This window comes from Cyprinus carpio, chromosome A3 (genome assembly GCF_018340385.1).
Source record: "Cyprinus carpio isolate SPL01 chromosome A3, ASM1834038v1, whole genome shotgun sequence".
Taxonomy (NCBI): Eukaryota; Metazoa; Chordata; class Actinopteri; order Cypriniformes; family Cyprinidae; genus Cyprinus; species Cyprinus carpio.
The window spans coordinates 50,170-77,306 of record NC_056574.1 but is presented as its reverse complement, the minus strand read 5'-3'; the positions used below and the strand labels follow the sequence as shown (position 1 = coordinate 77,306).

The 27,137-nt window shown below is 39.0% G+C and overlaps 1 protein-coding gene across 2 annotated transcripts in view; it reads left to right on the top strand.

The window, feature by feature from the left end:
• The window catches only part of abl1 (c-abl oncogene 1, non-receptor tyrosine kinase), a 44,704-nt gene extending 17,651 nt beyond the window's left edge, over positions 1 to 27,053 (top strand). Inside the window, exons 1-11 of one of the 2 annotated variants that reach the window (XM_042715740.1) lie at positions 4,755 to 5,312; positions 8,556 to 8,720; positions 13,172 to 13,467; positions 16,049 to 16,321; positions 16,673 to 16,757; positions 22,443 to 22,620; positions 23,163 to 23,347; positions 23,420 to 23,572; positions 23,716 to 23,805; positions 23,886 to 24,014; positions 24,105 to 27,053. In XM_042715740.1, the coding sequence (XP_042571674.1) occupies positions 5,228 to 5,312; positions 8,556 to 8,720; positions 13,172 to 13,467; positions 16,049 to 16,321; positions 16,673 to 16,757; positions 22,443 to 22,620; positions 23,163 to 23,347; positions 23,420 to 23,572; positions 23,716 to 23,805; positions 23,886 to 24,014; positions 24,105 to 25,717 (3,252 nt within the window). In that variant the 5' untranslated portion in view covers positions 4,755 to 5,227 and the 3' untranslated portion in view covers positions 25,718 to 27,053. Of the gene's footprint in view, positions 1 to 4,754; positions 5,313 to 8,555; positions 8,721 to 13,171; positions 13,468 to 16,048; positions 16,322 to 16,672; positions 16,758 to 22,442; positions 22,621 to 23,162; positions 23,348 to 23,419; positions 23,573 to 23,715; positions 23,806 to 23,885; positions 24,015 to 24,104 lie in introns of those variants that run through there. The other variant, XM_042715736.1, reaches the window with a different exon arrangement.
• Positions 27,054 to 27,137: the final 84 nt, after the last annotated feature.

Genomic DNA, 27,137 nt, shown 5'->3' with positions numbered 1-27,137 from the left:
GTACTACCCGTGACGTAAGTAGACATTGATTGGCCAAACGCGTATGAAAACACCCTCACCCACCATGATTTAAGACTCTGTGTAAACATACTGTAAACATTGTCAACTTATTTCGCAAGTATGATGAACAGCGATAGTTGGAGATTCTTAGTCCTCCTTTCCGTTCTTTCAATCGCTTTACGTGTACGTCGACATTCCATGTCCATTATTGTGAAACCCGTGAGACACAACAAAACACAGCTCCGATCACAGCGTCCTCCATCCTCCTGTTGTTAACATTGTTCTTCTTTGTTTCTGTTGTTGAACGCCACACACAAATGATGTCGCTGTCGACCGGCACTTCTTAGTACACACTGTCAGTGTAAATGCAACCTTTTAAATGGTACTGGGAAATAGTTTGCGCAAAATCATCCCAGTACTTTAGTACTGTACATTTAGTTCTGGAACTAAAGCGGTACGAAAGGCCCTAATGTTGACACATTGTGTTCCATTTAATTTATTCCATAAAAAGTCTTAATTTTACCTTCATAAAACCTGCAGAAATACTTCATATTGCTGCATCCTAACCACCACTGTGAATGAAGCAACTGCACAGCAAAGCAAGTTTTAAACTTCTTATAAGTTTTTTGTAAAAAAGCGGCATTTATTACACAGAGCCGTAGTTCACTGTCAAGCTACACAAAATTGCATTCAAAATCAGTAGTGAATCGTTTTTGTGTAGCTTGTCAGTGAACTATGGCTCTGTGTTGTAAATCCCGCTCCACTGCGCTCAAATACTCTGATCGTAACGCACGTGCTGGAGATTAACTACTAATCACAGTAGCGGCTTTATTGATGAGATGCGTATGAGAATCGCATTTGATTTTTTGCTCAGCCCTAGTGTAGAGTAAGGTTTTCAGTTCAGTTGGTCAGCACAGTGAATTCACGTGAACCTCTTGATCCCATTGCAAAATCTGCATGGGGAAATCTTCCACCTTTGTGCAGAATTCCAGATCACATGGATTACTGTTAAAATGACTAGATTTTGCCTGCAAAAATTTGCTGAACAACATTAAATGTGACCTTATCACAGACCGGAATTTGTGTAGTTGTCAAGAGTCGAAAAGGATTAAACTAGTTTAACACAAAGTTATTTCATTCAGAAGCGCTTTAGCTGACGATTTGTCAGACCGCAGAGAAAAAAGGCACGATTAGTGAAGCATATTTCTATATCAGAAGAGCTGTTTCTCTTTAGATGTCAATGGCTTTAAGTGGTTTAGTTCTTTGGTACAGGGACCTTCTCCTTTGTGTCTAAAATGAGTCGAGTGTTGATGTTAATGGAGCAGAGCATTAGACTCGTGTTGACGTCTGTGTGGTATGGATCATTTCAGACCTCTGCTGGGTTTTCTTCTTTCTAGCTGGACTGCATCAGCACAACCATATCAGCCGTTGTCTCATTCTTGTGACTGGAAAGTTCAGAGACTCTTTCATATTTGCTGGCTGCCATGTTATTGGACTTCAGAGCAGCCCAGGTTCCCGTCTGTCTGGAGACACCAATGGAGAGGCTCAGAGACTCGTGATGTCAGTCCCAGAGAAATGCTAATGCCCTTTGCCACACACTCACAGTGTCCTCCGGGCCAATGGGTTCGTATCTGAGCTCACTCTCATTAGCCATTTCCCACATGTTGCTCCAGTACTCATTCAAGAACTATCTGGAACACTTTAGGGCTTCAAAGGTTTGGCCAATCAGAGGCTTTTAAGTCAGAATCCACTTTATAGGCCACAATCATTTCACTATAACAAAGTATAAACACAATGTAAAGACCTTTAATCTTAATATAAACAGTGATTCTGTCTACTCTGTCTACCGTTTTCTCTTGCTGACATTCCCACATGTGCTGCAGAGACGGGGTGGATATTTCACAGACAAAGACAGAGCGTGACACTGTGGGCGCTTCAGTCGCTACTGTGAAATGTATTAGGAGCACGTGTGCGAATAAAGCAAAATCCCTTCAGGTGATTTTTCTTAAATTTAATGTCATAAAAAGTCTTCAATACATTAAATAAATAAATTAAAATATTGTTAAAAATCACACATTGTTTTTTTTTGTCGAATGTAGTAGAACATTTTTGTGCAATGGGTAATAGGAGGATTTTCCACCCGGCTACTACCGCAAATATATTTCAAACCTGTGTGACTGATGCCTTATTCTATTTATGACATACTGAAACTAGGTCTGCAACAAATGATTATTTTATTTATTTATTAATCTAGCGATTAATCAATTAATCGGTTTCACTTTCAATGATTAATCAGCAGGCTTTGATTTTGTTTAGATACTGAGTTATACATATTCGTATACATATAGAGCTGCTTTATAGCATAAAATCAAGTTGTAATCTACCTAAAAGCAACACTTGATGGATTTTCATGTTTTATACTGTAAAGCTGCTTGCTCTAAAGCAATCTATTGCATAAAGTGTTATATAAATATATATGGCATGACTTGAGTGCCGATTGCAGAGCTGCTGTAAACATCCACACCAGATGCTTTCTTAACTGCTGTTTTCCCACACCATCATGTTTGTTGTGTGTTTATTTCATTATTGAGAGGAGAGCAGCATCAGGATGTTTGGAAACAGTAAACTGCTGCTTATGTATATGTAGAACTGCTTTTTACCCCTAACTGAAGAACCTCAGTATATTGGGTATGACAGAATTTTTTTGTTTGTTTGTTTGTAATTTTGTAAAACTTTCCCACATTCTACTGTTTCATATGGTGGCTGAGAGAGCTCAGTGCACTGCAAATAAAAAATAAATTAAAAAAAATTAAGAAACCATCTTCAAATTAGGAAACCAAATTAGGAAACCATCTTCATCAATTTGACAACACACCCTGCAAATTCTCACAACACAAACAAAAACAGAAATGCGCTTCAACTTCTCACAACACAATTCTCACAACAATGTGCATTTGTTTGTGCTGTGAGTAATTGCAGTGGGTTTCTGCATTTGGTTGTGTTGTGAATTTTGCAGCCTGTTTCTGCATTTGTTTGTGTTGTGACTAATTGCATTGCGTTTCTGCATTTGGTTGTGTTGTGAGTATTTGCAGCGCATGTGTTGTCGCATTGATGAAGAGGTTTTCTTAATTTGCAGGTGTTTTCCTATTTGCATGTGTTTTTTTCATTTGTAGCGCGTTGAGCTCCCTTGGCCACTGTAGGTTCAGCTTCATTTGCACTTCTCATTTGCATGTCATCTTCTTTTGGACTGCAGCTGGGAGGACTGAATTACAGTCTTGCGTTACAGTGCTACACTGGTCAAAATGTGTTATTGCAGGCCCTTACATTAGGTCATGTAATGGCACTTTTACACTGCATGGTACCGCATGGGGGGGCGGGGGGGTTCCACTGTGTACAGTACCTGGTACTTTTTTCAGTTCCACCTCGGCTGAGGTTCCATGTGAGCCGTTCCGTTACCAAAATGTGACGTGTAAACCCTGCTGATCACTGATTAGCTGGAGAGAATCGTCACTACCTGCGGCATTGAACTTGCGACACTAGACCTGCTTGATTAAAATCAGCACAGCCAGCGATGATTGAACGCATTATGTTTTTGAACGAACGCAACAGTTTTGAATGAGCGCACCTTTTTAAACAACAAAATAATAATTTTGTGGTCTGTTGAGGAAGTACAGACGTTCCTCTCGTTAATAGCGGAGAAGCGGATCCAGAGAGAGCTTGATGGGATGACACGGAATGTAACAGTTTTTCAGGAGGTCACTCAGCACTGCAATAGAGGTGGCGCAACTATAATGACATGTCTATAATACCGCCCACTCTAAAGTTGTACTAAACTGCAGTAGAAACGCAAACCGAGCCGAACCGTACCATGCAGTGGAAAAGCGCCACAAGATCAAGTGACTATTCGACAACAAAAATATGTAGACAATTTCAACTCTGTGTAGTATAGACAAAATGGATACTTTTAAGTCTTCAGTTTGGACGTTGTTTGGAGGACAGCACTGTGCCGGATGTGGAATACATTTTTTTTAAGCCAAATTTTATTTTGCAATAAGCTAGTGTAGTGCAATACTCAAAGCAATTCATAGTATTAATGTATTGTAAGTTGTTTCAAATTCATAAAGAATCACAAGTAATACAAACAACAACAAAAAAAAATAAAAAATAAAACTTGTACATAAAAAAAAAGAAATTTACTTTTGGTACTTAAGTGCTTTTAAAAGCAAGTACTTTTACTTTTGTACTTTTATTTAAATACAAACTTTCACTTGTACTGGAGTAATATTTGACCAGCAATATCTGTACTTTCACTTTCAAAGTAATGGAGTTGTTTACTTTGTCCACCTCTGGTTGCAGCCCTAGATCAAATTGTGTGTATTTACCTGTTGTGAATCTGGTGGAAGATTTTTGTGAATAGTTTGGATGAATAATCCACAGAAGTATTAGTAAATGAGACCCAGTGTCCGTAATCGTGTCTTAATATTTACCATGATATTTTTGAGCATTAAAAGCAGACTTTAAAGTGCAGGTGAAGATATTTGTGATTAATTCATGCTAACTGTTTGGCAGGAATAAACCTCACCCTATAGAGTGCACTTGTGCCTTTGTTTCAAAGTGAAAATATTTGGGACAAGAGCTGTGTGGGACTGAAAGACAAAGGCAGATTCCAGTTACACTCTCTCACTGCAGATAATGCTGCTCAGCTGCAGGTTTAAGGGAGGGGGCGGGGCCAGTGCCATGATGTCATCGGCTCCAGCGCTCCATCCTGAAAGGGCCTCTTTGTTGGCAGAGATCAGCACGAGCGTCCTGCTTTTTCTGTGGATCGTCTCTGTCGACAACACCATGAAAAAGACAACACTGTCATCAAAGTGCTTCGTTTAACTCGTGTTTATGTTTTTTTTCTGTGAGAATTATGTGTATGGATGGCTAGTTCCTCACTGGACTGAGAAAACGAGAAGAACTGGAGCGGGGAAAAAATGGAGCCTCTTACGCTGGAAACTTGCTAGAAGAGCTGTGTGAAGTCAGGATGTCAGTGTTTTTGCCAGGAAAAAACATCTTTTAATTCATCTTCACAGTATACATGGCATAAGCTACTAACACAAACTTTGTGGACGGATTTTTTGTGTTTTCGTTTTACTTTTTGAAGTGAACCATTTGGATAAAAGAAAACGCAATATAGCTCGGGAACTGGATACTTTTTTGTTCAATTGGTCGTGTTGGGAAGCAAATGAAAATGTTGGAGATTTGTTTAAAATTGGTGGGGTGTAAATCCAAAAAAGGTCTGTCTTCATCCTCCAGCTGTTACTTGGAAGGTAAGCGACTGTGATGGCGAACGTGTGTGTGTGTGTGTGTGTAAGAATCTCAATTACAGAGCGGCAGAGTCCGAACATGGTCTTCAGATGAACAAACAGATGGATCTGGGGTTGATGGTCTCGTGAAAATCACAGGCCTCTGTGCTCCTTCTGTCTGTTTGGAAAGTGGAGGAGGGGGAACGAGCGAGAGGAAAGCCAGACATACTGGCTCGCCGTAAAAGAAAGAGAGGAAAAAACGAGGGAGGAGGAACACTGGGAAATCTGATTCCTGTCTGGATAGATCTGTGCAGTTTTGTGTGTGTGGAGAGTTTGGATGCATCTATGCTTCTGTGAGCTCACAAGAGTCAGTTTACTCAGTGATCTTAGTGAAAGTGTTTTTGACTTTAACTCTTAGGCAGATTTAACCAGCACAGAGATTACTGAATGCCAGTAACAAAAAACAATGTCTGTTAAGTGTGAAATGTTGCTGTAATGGCATGAACGTATAAAGGAGCCGAAATGTCAAAGTGAAGAATCCTCTGATTGTAGCCTGATGTTTTATCTCAGAGCTCGTCTTGTCTTGCTGGTGTTTGATCATAGCGATGGATGGCTGATCTGAGTTTGACACAAAGAATGAGCAGTTTATGGTGACTGATGTCCTTTGTGGCTATTTGGTGACTGGCTCCTCATGACATCAACATGAAATAATGTTAATAGGGAACTGCAAAAAAAAAAAAAAAAAAAAATGTTGGTTAAAAAATTGTCAAAGACCAGTTACATAATCTAAAACATTCTCCTGTACATGCCATAAAAAAAGTCCATATTTTTTTGTCAACTACCCAAATGCACTAGTGTTGTATGGGCGGTTAAAGGGTTAGTTTACCATTCTCTCATTTTGCTCTCTTGTTGTTCTGTGGAACACGAGGAAAATCTTTATCATGGTTGTCAGGCTCCAAAATGACCATAAAAGCAGCAGTCATCCACATGCCAGGGCTTGAGGTCATTGGTACCACTGAAGATTGCTCAAATGTTTTCCTTTTGCATTTCACAAAGATGAGGGTGCGTAAATGATGACTGAATTCACATTTTTGGGTGATTAAAGCACTTATTTTACCCTCTAAGCTGATTCATGTCACAGTCAGTCAGTTTATACAGGTCCTTCTCAAAAAATTAGCATATTGTGAAAAAGTTCATTATTTTCCATAATGTAATGATAAAAATTAAACTTTCATATATTTTAGATTCATTGCACACCAACTGAAATATTTCAGGTCTTTTTATTGTTTTAATACTGATGATTTTGGCAAACAGCTCATGAAAACCCAAAATTCCTATCTCAAAAAATTAGCATATTTCATCCGACCAATAAAAGAAAAGTGTTTTTTAATACAAAAAAAGTCAACCTTCAAATAATTATGTTCAGTTATGCAATCAATACTTGGTCGGGAATCCTTCTGCAGAAATGACTGCTTCAATGCGGCGTGGCATGGAGGCAATCAGCCTGTGGCACTGCTGAGGTGTTATGGAGGCCCAGGATGCTTCGATAGCAGCCTTAAGCTCATCCAGAGTGTTGGGTCTTGCCTCTCCCAACTTTCCATCAACAATATCCAAAATATTCCCTACCCACATAAGGTCAGGAGAGTTGGCAGGCCAATTGAGCACAGTAATACCATGGTCAGTAAACCATTTACCAGTGGTTTTGGCACTGTGAGCAGGTGCCAGGTCGTGCTGAAAAACGAAATCTTCATCTCCATAAAGCTTTTCAGCAGATGGAAGCATGAAGTGCTCCAAAATCTATAGATAGCTAGCTGCATTGACCCTGCCCTTGATAAAACACAGTGGACCAACACCAGCAGCTGACATGGCACCCCAGACCATCACTGACTGTGGGTACTTGACACTGGACTTCAGGCATTTTGCCATTTCCTTCTCCCCAGTCTTCCTCCAGACTCTGGCACCTTGATTTCCGAATGACATGCAAAATTTGCTTTCATCCGAAAAAAAATACTTTGGACCACTGAGCAAACAGTCCAGTGCTGCTTCTCTGTAGCCCATTTCCTGCACACGCCTGTGCACGGTGGCTCTGGATGTTTCTACTCCAGACTCAGTCCACTTCTTCCGCAGGTCCCCCAAGGTCTGGAATCGGTCCTTCTCCACAATCTTCCTCAGGGTCCGGTCACCTCTTCTCGTTGTGCAGCGTTTTTTGCCACACTTTTTCCTTCCCACAGACTTCCCACTAAGGTGCCTTGATACAGCACTCTGGGAACAGCCTATTCGTTCAGAAATTTCTTTCTGTGTCTCACCCTCTCGCTTGAGGGTGTCAATGATTGCCTTCTGGACAGCAGTCAGGTCGGCAGTCTTACCCATGATTGCGGTTTTGAGTAATGAACCAGGCTGGGAGTTTTTTAAAAGCCTCAGGAATCTTTTGCAGGTGTTTAGAGTTAATTAGTTGATTCAGATGATTAGGTTAATAGCTCGTTTAGAGAACCTTTTCATGATATGCTAATTTTTTTGAGATAGGAATTTTGTGTTTTCATGAGCTGTATGCCAAATCATCAGTATTAAAACAATAAAAGACCTGAAATATTTCAGTTGGTGTGCAATGAATCTAAAATATATGAAAGTTTAATTTTTATCATTATATTATGGAAAATAATGAACTTTTTCACAATATGCTAATTTTTTGAGAAGGACCTGTATATGAAAAACAGATCTTCTGCTGTATTGTATTTGCCATGTTTATGTGTCTTGAGGTCATCAGTCATGATCCTCATGGCACAGAGCAATGAATGTGAAAACTCTCTGGGGTTGAGGAATGTGACTCATTAAGGAGATGCAAATAATGTTCAGATTGGTGTTTATGTCCATGGTGTTTTATGACACACATGGTTGTGGTGATGTACCTTTATTGCGAGCCTACTGTATTGATTACATCTAGAAACATCTGGGGCATGTGTTACTATCAGAGTGTATCAGTTCAGATATCACCCTACGCTGAATCAACAAAAGAATATTCATTTAAGAAACTCAAGCCCTTGTTCCATTCAGAGAATTTGTACATTGTCATTGTTCTCATGATTGAACACATTACTCCATTTTAATTATTAAATACATTTAAACAAATACTTGCAAATTGTGCTTTAACATTTTTGTAAATATTTATTTCAAACTGGTCAGGTTGTTCTGTTACACTGAGAATTATATTCATATGTTAACATGCATTCACTTATTTATTGACCTTTGAATTTTCCCTCATCTTTGCAGAAGCTCTTCAGCGGCCGGATTTCGAGGCCCCGGGTCTGTCTGAAGCGGCTCGTTGGAACTCCAAAGAGAATCTGTTGGCGGGACCCAGTGAAAATGACCCCAATCTGTTTGTAGCGCTGTATGACTTTGTCGCGAGTGGCGACAACACTCTCAGCATCACCAAAGGTGAGAAAAACTATTTTTACATGGTTCATCATCTGAACACATTAAACACTTTTTAATGACTCAGGCTAGGGCAAAATTTCAGTAGTTGTAACCAATACAAGTGTAATTACACTGTAATCACTGCTAGTTTTAATACCACAGAAATATTCAACTGTGAATAATGTGATATTGAACATGCAACCTTTTAATTATGAAAGTTTAGAGGTATTATTAAATTAACGCTCATGCTGTGTTCCGGTCATTTTGATCTGCTGAGGATTTTCTTTTTCCCGAATATGCAAGTTGATGACATTGGAATAATATTTTTTTTTTACTCCTTTAGTTTTTTCCCACATTGATACATTTGCCCTGGTTTCACAGACAAGGCTTAAGCCTAGTTCTACACTAAAATGTAAGTCTGAACTGTTTCAGCTGAAAGAAACTTGCACTGACTGATCTTAAAATATATCAGTGCCTTTGTTTTGTCTCAAGATTGCACACCAGTAATGTTTTTTTCTAAGCATGTTTATAAAAATTACTTGTCCTAATTGAACTTTGGCCTAATCCTGGCTTAGTCTAAGCCCTGTCTATGAAACCGGGCCTTGAGGTGTTTCCCGTCAAAAATGACCTGCCTACAAAAAATGATAAATATTATAAATCTATCATTATGCTAATTTGATTAAAACCAAATACAGGATTCAATTTGTTTTTCATCTTGTTTTCTTTTAATTATCACAGGTTTTGTGTTTGTATTCAGAGCTGATTAATTGTAGGCCTCATTGATCTGAGCTACGATCAGTCAGTTCCCAAAAGAAACACAAAGCCTGTGCTAATTGAAAGAAGACAAGTTGACAAAAAGATTGAATCCAAGATTTTATGATAATATAGCATAACAAGATTACAAGCCATTTTTAGAAGGCTGGACATTTTTTGTTGAGGAACACCAAATTAGGTGAAGAAGGTTGTCTGCAGGTCCTTGAAAAGTCTTAATGTCTTGAAGTTTTCCTAATAAAAGGCCATAAGTCTTAAATTCAGATTCGGTGGCCCTTAAACATTTTGGTCACATTACGGACAGACCAAAGATTTTGTATTTTTTTTTTTCACCTGTGGTAGTTACTGTGTCATCAGAGAGAACTGCAGTAGCAGAAAACAGATCGAACTACATTCTTTATATAATGTTTTCAATACAGGTCGAGCTACAGCTTGCTGACCAGCCTTCTAGCTGGTTTAAAATATTATTATTTTTTTTAACTTGCCCGACCAGACAAATAGCCCTAATAAAATTTTAGTGACAAAAAATAAACAGTGAACCATCAAAGTGCCAGAATAATTCTTCTGATTATATTACATTTAACGTTAACAGCAATTGATAATGGATAGTGTATTTCTGATATCATGGTCGCACTGTTAAGGCTTGAGCTGCCTGTTTCTTTATGAGAGACTTCAAAACAAATGAGTGTAACGGCACACACAAACTCGGAAGAAAAACTGGTAAAAAATTCAAAATGTTTAGTTCATTCATAGCATAATATAGTTAAGTAACATACCATGACAAGGGAGCTGTTTTGCTGATTTTTCTCATGATTGCAAATGTTACATTGATTTTAGTTCAATAAACAAGTAGTTAAGTAGTCAAGTAGTTAAGTTACTTACATTTTAGACACAATATTTATTGTTTTGTTCTGTTTCATCTATGAAAATAGACCAAACAAAGATCACAGAAGAAGTATTGCATATTCTCCAAGCAATACTTGGCGGTGTTTTGCTACTGAATGTTTCAACATCTTTAACGAATCTGTTGAATGAATGACTCAATGACATACTGGTGGATTAGTATGTTTAAAAGTATGCATTTTCCCCCCATTTATTATTTGTATATTTAAAAAATGTATTTAAAACATTGATCTGTTAACACTATTGCAGTTGTAATTTTGTGGTGTAAATTATTTAATTTGACTGATAACAGCCCTATAGTGTATATTGAATTTCTGGATCAATTGTAAAAATTTTATATGAAAGATGATGCATACATTTAATAAAGTTAAAAACAGACCTTTATAAAGGTAAATTTAAAAAAAGGCAGATTTAAGTATGTAAAAACTGATAGACTAATGAAAACATTGCTTCAGAGTACATTGTTTACACAAACAAAAATCTCTGTGATGCGGTGCTTTTGTGGGGATATTTTGTATGGAATTTTATCTGCTGATATGAAAAGTTCACTGTATATTGTAATAATAAATAACATTTATGACAGCAATGATATATTCTTTTCTTTTTACATTAAACACATTAAACATTATGCATATCTAATATTTCCATTATAGGTTTAGGTCTTAAATTTCATATAAGGTGGTATTAAAAAGGTCTTAAATTTAACTTGTATATATCTGAAGACACCCTGTGAAGGATTTTCAGCACAAACTTGTTAAAATAGTGCCTTCAGGTATCTGCAAGACAACAATGTATCTACAAACTAACAATGCACAGATCAGATTTCATTAACCAAGGAACTGTTTACAATAAAGTCTCGCTAAGATGGCCATTTTGGTCTAGAAATGTGTTTGAGCACTCACATACTATTGTGTATCAACACTGTTCAGAAATATTAGTACCCATGCTCATCTTTCAGAATAACAGACTGCACATTATTGCATGTGTTTTCTTATTTTTGTTGTTGCATGTGTTTTCTTAATTTAGCGGCTCTTTGTTCCATTTATTAGCCGCAGTATGAGGTCATATGTCTGACTGGAAATCCACATCTCTCTTCCTTTATCTTGCTCAAGATCTTTCCGTTCATCCCATGAAAAACAGTGAGGGGAAGATCTACAGCCGTCCAGACGCCCATCACTTCATTAGATAATGAGAGAGTGTGGAGTCAGTACCTGGATATTTCCCACCACTGTTTTATAAAGAGCTCTTATTAGGGCACGGGATATACTACAGAAGTCACAGACAGGACGTTAATTAGTACAGATTTGGTTATTTACATAAAAGTATTTGCTAAATTAATCTAATGCGAACCCCACAAGCAGTTTGTCTGAGAGTGAATTGCTTGTTGTGTCTGAGAGTACATAATGAAAAACTGGCCCAAGTCACGAGTCTTTGATGAACACTTCAAGAATTTCACATAATAGTGATGTACTGGTGCTGCTCGTGATGTGATGAAAGCAATCTTGTGCTCCAGACAGGAATGATTCCTCAGATCATGTGTGTCGTTGAGGAGAGTGCATCTGATCACTCAATGCAGTATCAGCACATTTTAAAAAGGCATTCTGATTGAAATCAACTTTTTGAAGAGCATGTAAACATACTTATTGAGCTTATGCTAAGCAAAATTAAGGTGTTTTTATTCCGAGCCAATGGACTTAATTGTATTTGAATCATTATAATGATTCCTGCTTCTCTTGATCAAGCTTAAAGGTGCTTTATGTAATTATTTTCGTTATTGGGTCTAAATTTTTTTTATTAAAATATATAAAAGATATTGTAATATGATTTCTGATTCTAGTTCTTGATCAACTTTCCTTTTGGCATCTTAATTTTTAAGGCCCTCTTTGTTTCAGTTCCAGAGATCCAGGAGTAAATCGTTTTTTTATTTGGTTTTTGAACACTGAAAATGTGTAATATTCAACAATCTGGACATGAAGCCTCATTAAGATCCCCATATCTCTGGGACTGAATGATATAGGGCCTTGAAAATGAAGATTCCAAAAGAAAAGTTTATTAAGAACTAGAATCTAAAATCACATTGCAATATCTTTTATACATTTTGAGTTATTGGCACGCACATTTTGGAAAAAGTATATATATGGCACTCAGACAGGTATGTTCAATGCAGTTGTTTTGACAGAGGGAAACAAGATACATTTCTAGTTTCAACATTATTTGTTCTTCAGACATTCCTCTTTAAAAGAAAAGAAGTATCATATTTATGCAAAGTGACCCACATTTTTTTTGACCACTGAACGTGTGCTATTTAATGATCGTGTACAGTTTAATTATCCTGGAGCCATATTGAAATTCCAATATCTCTGGAACTGAACCATAGAGGGCCTTAAAAATGGAGACGCCAAAAGGAAAGCTTGTTAAGACCCAATATCTTAAAGGGCATTAAGATATCTTTAATGTTTCTTGAGATACAGGCATGCAAACTTTGGAGAAAAAACTTGAAAAGTGCTCTTTCCCCATTTTTGAATGGTCACCATTGGAATATAATGCAACAAAGATTGCTAAAGTCAACAGATTTTATAAACAGACCAACCAATCTCTCTGTGAAAATAACATTATGATGCTGCCATCTTTCTTACTAAGTAAATATTCATCCATAACACTTAATATTTAGGCTTTCATCACTATACATGTTTCTTCAGAAAAAAATCAAAATCAAAAATTTGAGCCGGAGACCTCTGGTAGGTTTGACACGGAATGACTCCTATGACGTAACCCATTTCTCATGCTGCTCTGATCAGGAGAGAAGCTGAGGGTTCTGGGATACAATCACAATGGCGAGTGGTGCGAGGCTCAGACCAAGAACGGCCAGGGCTGGGTGCCCAGCAACTACATCACGCCCGTCAACAGCCTGGAGAAGCACAGCTGGTACCACGGGCCTGTGTCCCGCAACGCCGCAGAGTACCTGCTGAGCAGTGGCATCAACGGCAGCTTCCTGGTGCGTGAGAGCGAGAGCAGCCCAGGACAGAGGTCCATCTCGCTGCGCTGCGAGGGACGCGTCTACCACTACCGCATCAACACGGCCTCGGATGGCAAGGTGAGAGTCACAGAATATTCCAGCAGTAGTGTGCTTCAGAACGAGTTGGGCTCACATCATCCACAGAGCGTTACCCTTTACATGTCTTGACAGCAGTGCTACTCCAGAGATCAGGTGATAATCACAGTAAGTAGAGATAATGTCATACACATCTGATTAGCAGCAGGTAAAAATACACACTCTCAGTCTCACTTTGAAGTTACTGTAACTTTGAGAATGGTGTGTGATGTGTACATATAAAACTAGTTTTTAATACCTGATTTTTAAGACAAAGCTCAAGCACTATTCAGATGGTAATTGTTTCTCATGTAAAAATAAATCTGCAAGCAATTCTCAGTGATGATACTCATGCGTTGAGATGATTGCTTATTCACACTGGAGTTCTGTGACAGAGCACAGGTATGCACTTTTCATATGGTCGGTCACATGCTGAATGTGACGATTCATTTCCTTACCTACTCCTATAGGACAGATGAAATTTAATGGGGTGTTTTCAACAATAGCTAGTGAAATCACTCACATTATTTAGACTAGCTTATTAACTGTTTGCTAACTAGTCTTGATTTCCTCACTGCTGACACATCACATTGACTGGTGAGAAGCATCATAGCTCCCTTAATATTTCAGTAGAAATTAAATAACATTTGCTAGCAATTACCACTTTTTTGTAAAATCAGACAAAATAGAGTTTAATTTCTTGAAGAAAATTGAATTAGATTTTTTTGGGGGCAAACCACTGTATTAATAATTATTATTGGCATTAATCAAGTCACATTTGTTTCTAAAACAACTTTATGCATATACTTTATGCAATACAGATTCTTTCAAATCAGCTTCACAGTAATAAACAGGAAAATAACAGTGTTAATGCTGCAGAATTAAACTATGAAACAAATAGAATTTCATCTATAAAGTAGCTTTGTAGAAGACAATAGGGTCATTATTCAGCTTCATCTAGTTGATTGTTTAGTTCAATAGCGTCAATTAACCTTCCATTTATAGTATTTTGAGTTTCTAATAATAAAGTTAAATCAAGTGTGTTCCAATAGCATGCTGAAGTGCTCTCCTGACTGCACCACTCAGTAGTAGAGACAGACGATGATGAGTGCAGCCCGTGGGCAGATAAATGAGTCCATGTGTCACGCATGCACTGCAGCGCTGCATTCCTGCTGCATGTTGATGACCGCTGCGCTCATTCCTCGCATGCCTGACGTGCCTCGTCTGCCTCACAGGCTCGGCATGAGGCCGCGACACACTTCCCTGCTGGAATCTCCAGTGTAAGCCATCTGGAATGAGTCTGAGACGCCATTTCAGCACAACAGTTCATATTTAACCTGCTCTGAGGTGTAAGATAAACATTTACAATTAGTAAGGATAGCTGTTTTTAATTAATATACAGCCAGTATCATGTAACTCCATTCAGGACACTTGACAGATTATGACATGAAACCACGTTTTCTTGACCCTCCTGCCACATCTGAAGCATATGGATGAAAATATTCAAAATGCAGTAATTACACCAATAAAGTATTAAAAAGGTGAGTTTAAACGCATGAATTCACTAAAGAAACCTCATTAATGCATTCACACAGAAATTAAGATTTTGAAGAGGAAACAGTGTATCACTCTCGAAATGTTACAATCTTTGACACGTGACACATCTCTCCTAAATTCTTGTGCCATTTTTAACTCTTGTAATCAGTGTCGTCAAAAGTACCAATGTTGCTACTGAAATTTTTCAAATGTGACGATACCAGCATTTCCTGCTAGCAATTTGAGCGTTGTTGTGTGGATTCTCAGACACCCCTGATTGGCCATTGTGTTTTTGTACTCTACAGATATGTCTGTGATTGGCTACAACGATCATCTCTTCACTGAGCGCTTACACAGATACACACAGGAGAACACAATTTCAGCATGTGAACACAAAGGCCAGTCAGAGCTGTTTAAGAATCCGCTCAACAGAGCACAAAATGTTAGCTGGAAATGCTGTAACAACAATTCATACTCGCGTGAAATGCTTGACTCAAACAATTTTAAAACTTCAACTCTGAGAATGAAAAGAACATATCAAGATGTGCTTGTTTTTATTGTTACAGTCCAGTGGTTTATTTAGTTGTCTTTGTGCAAACACGCATTAAATCATGTTAAAATATTGATTATTGGACATAAAAATCACAAGTATTGGCTATAAGTTATCAATATGGCTTAAATTACTACTTCAGACCTGTGCATTGACAGACTGCTTAAAGATTAAGAGAAAACATGAATTAATAAAAAAAAGAAAAATTGATGTGCACTGATAAAGCATTTATAATAAATCTTGCATATTCCTTAAAAATAAGAGTAGTCTTTGTGAAGGAAACTTCATATAGAAACAAATTCCTTCTGAACATCAGTGGTTGATTCATTTTGTTTTCATGGTGACTTTAATGTGACCTCACAGTCTGTCCTGGGTTCAGTGGCTAGTCGTTTTATCATGGGACAGCATGGAGCTTTTAACTTTTTGAGCATCTGTAGGCTGGCATCAGGCTGGTTCTGTGCCTATTATGCTCACGCTGTCATGTCTCTCGCCCCGCAGCTGTATGTGTCGTCGGAGAGCCGCTTCAACACGCTGGCGGAGTTGGTTCACCATCATTCCACGGTGTCCGATGGTCTGATCACGACTCTGCATTACCCAGCGCCCAAACGCAACAAGCCCACCATCTATGGCGTCTCACCCAACTATGACAAATGGGAGATGGAGCGCACTGATATTACCATGAAACACAAGCTGGGCGGAGGGCAGTATGGAGAGGTGTACGAGGGTGTCTGGAAGAAATACAACCTAACTGTGGCTGTCAAAACACTAAAGGTCAGTGAAATAGAGACAACGACTGGAGCTTCTCAGACACTGAGAACACATCACACCTGTTTAATGGCATGTGGGGTGGTGTTTGCTTGGACCTTGTGTAGTTTTGTTCATGCTTTCTGAAGATGAGGCCACGTCCGTTCAAATCTGTCTAATTTGATGAGCTTCTACCACATGACTGATGAATACAATGAAAATACTGTCAAATTATCCACATCTAGCTGTTTTTCTCTGCTGTATGTGACCCTCTGTTGCATTAGAGCATAAAAATTATCATCTAAATCATACAGTTTTGAGCATAAAACATAAAACAGTTGAAGGCTGGATGTGAATTGTTTTTTTTCTTTTGTGCAGGAGGACACAATGGAAGTGGAAGAGTTTTTAAAAGAAGCTGCAGTCATGAAAGAAATCAAGCACCCAAACTTAGTGCAGCTGTTAGGTGAGTCCAGTGTTTCTTCTGTGCTGCATTGCATGACTCTTAGTGTGCAGTAGTTTTATACATTTGTACAGGGACTAAAGCTAACAAATTGGGGAAATGCATCTTATTTTTATTTATTTATTATCAGATGATAAAAACTAAATTAATAAAGAAATGTAATGCTATTGAACTGAAAAGTATTTCAAAATAGTAAAAAAAAAAAAAAAAGGAAAAAAAAAGTTTGCATTGTCAGAAGTTGTGAATGGTACCAAAATAGCAAACCATACCGTACCACTCTTTTGGGATGCTTTTGTTGGGGTACCTAGCACAGTAGTCTGATACCTGAAGGGTGGAGCTAGACTTGCGTTAGAACATTGATTGGTTGACAGAGAATCGTCACTTGTGCATGCTACAAGAGGAATGAAGCGTCTGCTTCACTCTTTCCATCATGCTGTTCATGCGTGTTGGGCTTGAGAGAGTGCGCAAACACAGCAGTGTATTTTATAATTTTCACACACATACACAGACAATATCACGCTTTCTTCTTTGTGGGTGAATGACGTCGATTGCTACTTTCCGGCATACACCATGGCAATCAAGTAAGGGTACTGTTGGCGGTGGAAACGCAAACTGGATCAGGGTGACCTGTCCCGAATCATACCGTACTGTACTGTACTGACCCATACCTCTCGGTGGAAACGAGCCATAAACGCCCTTCTGCGTACCCCCTCTCACACTAGTCACAAAGTATTTAAAAAATGTGCACGTAATACACATGAAAAACATGGACAATTTTTATAAAAAAGGTTTGAGCGGTAACGGGCCAGTTTGTCAGGCTTGTTTGATTTCAAATGTTTGGGAATCGACTTCGACTTCTTCAACTACATTTATTTTAAATTATACTACAGGGCTGTTGAATGCTTGAATCTGATTGGCTGATGAATGTTCTGAGGTGTGCAATTATTTTCAGGGAAACGCACGGCGAACGTAGTTCCAGGCAGCTCTCTTGACCGCATTACAGTTCCATATCACTTCAGATAGTTAACTGTAATAACGGAAATTAGAATACAGTACCTATACAGCACACAGGACTAACAAAAACAACAACATGACAGACGATTTTCTCTAAAGTAATACACATGACACTTCTCATTAGCAAGGTAATAACAGCCCTGTTTAGACACGCTGCTGCAGAACACTGTTGAGGGACATACAGAGGGAGCCTAATTCACACTAGCTCTCTCTCTCTCTCTCTTTCTCTGTGTCTCTGTCTCTCTCGCTGTCTTTCTAATAATTTCATTAATAACTGCATTGTTATAACTGAATGCTATCAATGGCTCAAGCCTCCATTTCCAGCTTTTCAAATTACATTTTGGAACCAGCAAAAGAGGCATTGGATGAGATGTGGAAGAAATAATCCTACTCACAATAGCAATTTAAGTACAAAAACCAGATGAATCCCTTTAAATATATCATCTGATCAATGTCTTGAGGTGTGGTAACCATAGTATAAGAAGAATAATTGACTCCGCTTCACGTTGTTGGCCGCATCACCACCTCAGGTGAGCATTATTTTTCTAATAATTCAATGGCCCATCGTCTGTTATTCCTTACTTAAAACACACACAATAGATAAAGACATGAACACTTTAATAAATAAATTTCATGAATTTGTCCAATTTAGGGATTGATCATTGTTTCATAGTTGTTACCAATACCTAATTTTAAAGAGAGAAAGTCACAAGAAACAGCCTTAACTGAATATTATTTCTTCGTTAAACGAGGGAAGGTAATGTCATAATAGTCATCAAAGCAGCACCTTTGGAACAAATCCAACACCTTCAACCAGTAAGTTCTTCATGCAGAATCTGTAGGTCTATTTTTGTGAGCTTTTGAGCTGAAACATGAATCGACTGCTGATCAGTGTTGGGTAAGTTACTCAAAAAAAGTAATCCACTACAAATTACTAATTACTGCTCTAAAATTGTAATTTGATTACATTACTGATTACTGCATGTAAAAAGTAATCAGATTACTAATTACTTTACTTTCAAGTTACTTTGAAAACCTATTAAACCTACAAGAAAACACTACAAACAAAGTGAAACTCAGTTCTTTCCGTAATTTAATATTGACTGAAAAATATTACAGAAATATGAAAACAGCAACTTGACTTAAAGATCCAATGCATTTCTATAACTTAACATTCTTAACACAAACTTGTCTAACAATGAAAACTGTAATCTTTTTAAATGTATCTACAGTATGTCTTAACTACAACATTCCTTGCTGCGTGCAACATGCACTGTATGTGTGCGCTAGCTTGTAACTGTGTTTGTGTGCATTAAAGACAGGAAAAAATACTTTAAATTGATAACCCTTGAAAACAGTATTTCTATATATATATATATATATATATATATATATATATATATATATATATATATATATATATATATATATATATGAAAAAAACATTGCATATTTGAATGCTGAAATGTAGTTGTTTTTCAACTACAAAGTGAAAGTTTATTCTACACTACAGGGTACTAATATGCAATTATGCATGCAGCAAGTTTCTTTCTTGAAACTTACTTGTGACATATTTGCAAATTTCAGAGCATAGCTTTTCTGTTATGGTTTTTGCTAAGTCTTACTTTTGTCATTAGGCTTAAATTAGATTTGTTGACGCATGTCCATTAAGTAAAAAAAATGGGTTTGCTATAGGCTACACATTAGCCAAAAAAGACTTAAAAATGTAGGGAACAAGTAAAAACACAGTCATCAAAAAGCACATTATGAGCAATATGAAAACAGCAACTTGACTTAAAGAGATCCAATTCATTTCTATAACTTAACATAAACTTGCCTAACAATGAAAACTGTAGTCTTTTTAAATGTATCTACAGTATGTCTTAACTACAACATTCCTTGCTGCGTGCAACATGCACTGTATGTCTGTGCTAGCTTGTAACTGTGTTTGTGTGCATTAAAGACAGGAAAAAATACTTTAAATTGATAACACTTGAAAACAGTATTTGTAAAAAAACAACAACAACAAAAAAAAAACATTGCATACTTGAATGCTGAAATGTAGTTGTTTTTCAACTACAAAGTGGAAATTTCTTCTACACTACAGGGTACTAATTCATTTATTTTACTTGTCAGTAAAATAGCGATTGTATCTCATCAAAAGAAGTTTCTCAAATCGCTTGCTAGAAAGTCTGCACTCGATGGTGTTGCAGTGTTGTACTTGAGTGAGATGACTTTAATGTTTGGGAATTTGTTGAGAATGTCCAGCTCTAATCCTGAAGACTTCAAATACTCCATGACTTGTGTCTCTGAAGAATAACACACATCCTCATCTTCAAACACAAAAAAATCATTGTCATTGGAGTTAGAAGGTTTCTGCTCCACAGGATTTACAATGTGGCCGTCAGAGTGCTGAGCTTGACATTCCACAGTCAGCAGTGACTTCACATGGTTTCTTCTCTCCTCATCTTTAATCCACCGTATCTTGAACCGGGGTAAAGTGGCAGCCGCCAAAAGAGCATCTTTACTGTCCAAGACAGAACTGAATCGCACTTGTATGGCCTGTAAGAAAAATTATTTGTATTTACAAATACAATTACATTTGATGCAGAAATATGTTATTCTTTGCTTTTTATAATAAGCTGCACATGGTTAACATTTATCATGCAAGTAATATTTATTTTTAAAAAAATACCCCAAACTTTATGGATAAAAACATACCAAATATACACTGTCATATATTATTTAAAAGCGTCATGTTTAATCTGTGCTAGTTTTGGGCGGAGACAGAACGCGGAGGTTTAACGTGTCATCGAAAGAATGATTATGATCACGCAATATCATCTGACAGCGAGCCATACATTTCAGAATTTAAGGGCATTTTTCTACAAAAATCACACACTGTCTGACACTAACAAAAGTATCTTTAAGGTTTAGAATGAGTAAAATAAACTATAACTTAAATGTACAGTATCCACTTTTTAGTGTATAGACTTACCTTTACAATCGCATCTGGCAGACCAGATGTCATCGCAGAAAGCCCACTCTGAAGTGCCAAGGTTTTGGACATGAGAACTTCTAGTGTTGGTAAGATGGTGCCATAATAGTAGTGATCTTCACCTTGTAGGATATCCAAGGCAGTGGAGAGGGGCTTCAGTATAGCGCAATATTCCTTAAGGAAATGATACTCCTTTTCTGTGATGCATTTAATCCCCATTTGATTGCAAAGGGTGTTTAAAATCTGTAAGTGCGATCTGAGATATTCGTGATAGTGCATCATGGAATGAATTCCATCTCGTTGCGGTGGGGACAACGAGTTTTCCTTTTATTACATCCTCAACCAGCTCCGAGGCCACTCTTGAGCGGCTGGCTTTAGTCCACAAACCTGAGCATTTGCCGATGACACTTCTGTATATAGTTTTGGATTCACTTTTGGTTGTTAGCCATTTTTCCACATCATTACGAGACACCAAATTAAGCGTGTGGGAAGCACAGCTCAGGTGAGGGGGAAGAGTAAACTGTCCATCTGACTCAGAGGAGAGAGCCTGGCCGACATCTGTGAATGTCACTTCATCATCATCCAATTCGTCTTCAGAATCAGATTCTGTATCCTCAGCAGGCTTATACATTCTGAAAGCTTTAAGGAAATTTGACCCATTGTCCGTGACAGTCGCTGTGATTTTAAATGACAATCCAAATGCTGAATGCACTTGCTCTATTTCACTTGCAATCACATCATATTTGTGCCTGCCTTTGATTCTTTTACAGGCTAAGGCAGCTTTTTCACGGCTGAAATTCACAGGATTAATCCAATGGGCTGTCATTCCAAGGAAGCTTTTATTATTACAAGTCCATATGTCTGCGGTTGTGGAGACATATTCCAAACGCTCGAATGTTTTTTTAAGTTCATACTCCATATCCGCATAGCATTTATCTAGATACCTTGCAAATGTCTTTCGGTCCTGCAAGGGTACAGAGCTGTCCGTCACGGGTATCATCGTAAGCAAGTCTCTAAATGACTGCGATTCCACAGTCGACAAGGGCAGCATTTCCTCCACCACATATGCTGCTACAGCTCTCTTCACCTGTCCAGAAGTTACCTTCCCTCCCGATCTTGAAAAAAAAGTCCAATCTAGCTTGTTTAGACGAGGTTGCACCGCTCTCGTCTCGGGCGTGGGTAACGTTATCCTCCTTGGTGACGAGTTTTGTCGTAGAATGCACTCTGTTCAAGTGCTTCAACAAATTGCTGGTCGAGTTAACAGCGGTAGAAAGTTCTTTAGAATTTGCGCACAGTTTGCATTTAACAGTTATATTTTTGTTTTTACGATCACAAAACTCAAAATAATGTATATATTTCCACTTGAAGAAACAACCACCACACTTGTCGTCTCCGTCCATTTTAATTAACAGCACGAGTTCTCCAGTAATTCATTAAAGCGCATGCTCAATAACTGACGCAGCCGCGCCAAAACGTGATTAGAAATGCATTTTAATTTATTTACTTTAATATTTTTTTTCTTACCAATACATTTGTAACGCGTTATACCCAACTCTGCTGCTGATGATTAGGAGGAATTTGTTTCTAAATGAAGTTTCCTTCACAAAGAGATGTGATGATCCTGAAGGATATGAAGGAGATACCTGCTGATGTCCTGTATTTTTCTCTTATGTCAGGTGTCTGCACACGGGAACCTCCGTTTTATATCATCACAGAGTTCATGACTCATGGAAACCTGCTGGATTACCTGCGTGAATGTGATCATGAGGAGGTCAATGCTGTGGTGCTGCTCTACATGGCCACACAGATCTCCTCTGCCATGGAGTACCTGGAGAAGAAGAACTTTATCCACAGGTGAGCAAGATCTTCTGCAGTGTAGATGTGACACCTACATACACACTTATAGGTGCTGCATTTGTATTAAATCCAGTCAAATGTTATTAAATATTCAATGTCTTGGCTCTTCAAACTATTGTTTATAGTAGCTTGATGTGTATAGTTTGAGTTTCTGCCTTGAGCCTTTCTCTCAGTGATGCTTTATCAGACAGAAGGTATTTCACACTAGTTGGAACAGGTTTTATAGCACTTTGACAAACAATAATTCAGTTGTCTATATAGGCAGTGGTATCATTCTCTCGGCCTGATTTACTAAAAGAAGCACACAAAATAACTGAATAGCAGTGTAAAAAAGTCAATTGCAGAAACCATCAGAATGTGTCAGGTCCTTCACTGGAAGTTTTCAAAATGTATTTATTGTGTTGTTTATACCGTGTCCATTCTAGTCTTATCATTCTGTGAACTAAAAAATGACTAAACATTACAGGACAAGGATAAGGGACAACATGGTATTTGTAGGAAGTGACACATTTCCAGTTAAGACATGGTTCTTGTTTCAGGGATCTGGCTGCCCGTAATTGCTTAGTTGGGGAAAACCACTTGGTTAAAGTGGCAGATTTTGGACTGAGTCGCCTGATGACAGAAGAAACCTACATAGCCCATGTAGGAGCCAAGTTTCCCATTAAATGGACTGCCCCTGAGAGTCTGGCCTATAACAAATTCTCCATTAAGTCAGATGTGTGGGGTAAGCAAACATCAATTAAACACTCCATGTTATCTTATGGGTAAAACTAAAAGTCTTGCTTGAACTCTTTAGCATTTGGTGTCCTGCTTTGGGAAATTGCCACCTATGGGATGTCTCCATATCCTGGAATTGACTTGTCCCAAGTGTACGAGCTACTAGAGAAAGATTACCGCATGGACAGACCTGAAGGATGCCCAGAGAAAGTCTATGAGCTCATGAGGGCCTGTAAGTACCTCATCGGATCACTGAAGAAAATCCAAGGAGCAAAAAGTAGACAAGCTAAAGTTTTTGAATAATATGGTTACAATTAAGCAATTAATCCAGGTCTTTAGTTGCCCTTTGAACTGACTTTAGTGTTTTATCTTTAGGTTGGAGATGGAACCCTGCAGAGCGGCCTTCTTTTGCTGAAACTCACCAGGCATTTGAGACAATGTTTCAAGAGTCCAGTATCTCCGATGGTAAGACTTTGTCTCTGGAGGTTTAGAGAGATTTGTGTGTACTTTTCTCGTGGCTCATCTTTAATCTAAATGGGTTACAGAGGTGGAGAAGGAGTTGGGGAAAAAAGGTAAGAAGCTGACACTGGGTCCAATACAGCAGGCACCAGAACTTCCCACTAAGACGAGGACACTACAAAGACATATGGACAGTAGAGATGGTGACAGTCCAGGTAAGTTTTACTCTCCCAATATTCACAGTTAATTCTGAGTTGCTTTCTGCAGAGTGGGCGATTGTACTAATAAAGTTTTACCCTTTCCAGATGCAGCAGAGGCTGAGGTGGCTGGGCCCCCAATGCTCCCGAGGCCTGTCCTTGATAGTAACTTGAACGAAGATGACCGCCTCCTAGCTAAAGATAAAGATAAGTTCCGAATGAATCCATTCAGTTTAATCAAGAAAAAGAAGAGAACCGCCCCGGCACCCCCAAAGCGCAGCAGCTCCTTTGGTAAGATGGATGGGCACCTGGATCGTAGAGGACTGGGTCCCGACTGCAGAGATGATTTCAACAACGGGGCTTCCACCAATGATGCCTTGCACAGCATTGACCCTTCCAAACTGGTCAGCTCCAACAATACGACTGCTGTTGGAGTCACCAATGGAGCCCTAGTATATCCTGGTCAGCTCTTCCCTTCTCATTCACGGAAAAAGGGCACAGCCACAACATCGGGTGGCGGAGGGAAACTTGCCACAACTCCACCCGCAGAGGAAGATCCTATGTCAAACTCCAAGCGCTTCCTAAGGTCTTCTTCTGCCTCTAGCATGCCCCCAGGGTCTGAACGCACTGAGTGGAAGTCTGTCACCCTGCCGCGTGACATCCAGTCATCTCACTTTGACTCCGGCACCATTGGAGGCAAGCCGGCTTTACCACGCAAGAAAGCAGATTGCATGCCACGTGGTGGCACCCTTACTCCGCCACCGCGCCTTCCCAAGAAAACTGAGGATGCAACTGACGAAGTGTTTAAGGACTCAGAGTCTAGTCCTGGATCAAGTCCTTTGACTCTGACACCAAAGCTCACACGTCGGCCACATGTGCAGATGGAAAATTCCAAAACAAGTGCCTTGCAAGCAGAGCTGTTCAAGCCTAATGTGCTTCCACCTCTGGGAGCATCTGGTGATGAATGCAGACCTCGTAGGCTAAAGAACTCTTCTGAAGTCCCTGGACAAAGAGACAGAGAGAAGGGGAAGTTTGCAAAACCTAAACCGGCTCCTCCTCCACCTCCTGTCTCTAGTGCAAAATCTGGAAAGTCTTCAAGGAGTCCCACTTTTGATATCTCTTCGGATACCAAAGTCAAAGGCTCCTCTGAACAAAACCCTCCAAGTCCCGGATCCACAGAACAAGGCAGGGGCACAAGTCTTTCCCAAGAAAGTGGCAAAAAATTGCCAAAAAACACCTCAAAAGTGCAGTCCCCAAAGACCTCTCCGACATCCCCAAGCAGTCAGCTACCAGGGATGGGAACGGGATCGGCTGTTGGTGACCCAGGATCCAACTTCATTCCCCTCATGACGACTCGCCGCTCGCTAAGGAAAACACGGCAGCCGTCGGAGCGACTCTCCAACTCTTGCATCACACGTGAGATGGTTTTGGAGAGCACGGAGCTCCTGCGGGCTGCCATTGGCCGCATTTCAGAGCAAACCGGCAGCCACAGTGCAGTGTTAGAAGCTGGCAAGAATCTGTCCAAGTATTGCGCAAGCTATGTCGAGTCCATCCAGCAGATGCGCAACAAGTTCGCTTTCCGTGAAGCCATCAATAAGTTGGAGAGCAGCCTGCGCGAGCTGCAGATCTGCCCTGCTGCCACTGGGGGAGCCAACACACCACAAGACTTTTCAAAGCTGCTTTCCTCCATCAAGGAGATCAGTGACATTGTTCAGAGGTAGCCGAGAAGAGCACAGATGGAACTGATATCTACATATCTGGGCCTTTTCTGGGTTGGCTGTGGCGTGACATACATTTCCATTGGACCCACCTCAGCTTTTCTCATGCCAAATAGAGAAACATTTAAGAACGATTCAGTGTCTTATTACTGTGCATAAATGCAGGGGAACCAGTAATGTTCCTCCAGAGTCTGTTTGGTGATTTTAAGGTAGCCCAGGTCCAAGCCTTAGTGACTTGATTTTTTTTATGAGTCTTTGTCTGCAATTCCTTGACTTTTCTTCTCTGCATTTTCTCAAAGTATTTGTTACAAGACACCATTATCTCAGCATTGCAGATGACTGACAGAAAAACACCTCGTGTGCCTCACACTTTTCAACCTTTTTAAGGGATCAAAATATATTTTTGATTAAATTCATGATCATAGTATTGATAAAGACTGTTTATTGATGTGTCCAGCTTAGTTTTCTTTGTGTGGTTGGTCAAGAAAGGGCTTTGTTGTGAGATGTGAACGGTCCCTGTGATATGAGGAACTTCAAACCGACTGATCAAGTATTGTATGATTGCAACACTGTGCCATGATTGACATTTCACTTATGGGGTCGCTAAGTAGGTTTTATCACCCTTTCCAGGCCCGTCAAGGGTTTGGAACAAGTGCTCCTACAGCACAATTACTACATACATGCCTTTCCAAAACTACAGTTGCCTTAAAGAGACTCGCTGAACATGAATCATTGGTCAGCGAATGAAACACTACTGTCTCAAGGAGAAAGACTTGGAAGTGAGAATCGGTGTTCAGAAACAGTATATGTATAGATGTTTTTGTAATGTCCTCTGAAAGATCTTCAGTTACCACTTGATGTCATTTCAAAGGTTTTCCACACACCACTGACAGAAGTGCTCCGGGATCACAGACTTAAATGGAGCAGCTTTATCCAATGACCACAAGCCATGATTCTAATTGAGGTTGTGGGAGTCGAGTCAATGACTATCTTACTAAAGCTTTCGTGTTTGTTTTGCTTGTGTAATAGAAATAATGCAGTTGTTTTCAGTATTAGTTTGTCTTTTCCAACACTTTGCCATTAGACTGCGACGCCCGAGGAGGAGGCCAACGACAAGCCTTTAATTCAACATGGTACTACCAGTGTTGACATTTCATGTTTTTTTTTCTCTTAAAATCATGCCACTACTTTTAAATTTGTATTCAAGCTTCACCCTTTTGTAGACTAATTGCTCGTCTTTGTAAATACACATCACTTATTTTTAGATGATTCTTCCTGTAACCTTGGTGCAATTTTTGTTGCAAAAAATACAAAGCGGTTTTGCTACTTGAACAACGTAGTTTGTTTCTGTCAGTGTGTTCGTGTTGTTTGCTCTCTATTCTAATGTGCTTTTGCATGTGTTTGTGGTTCATCTTAATTTTAA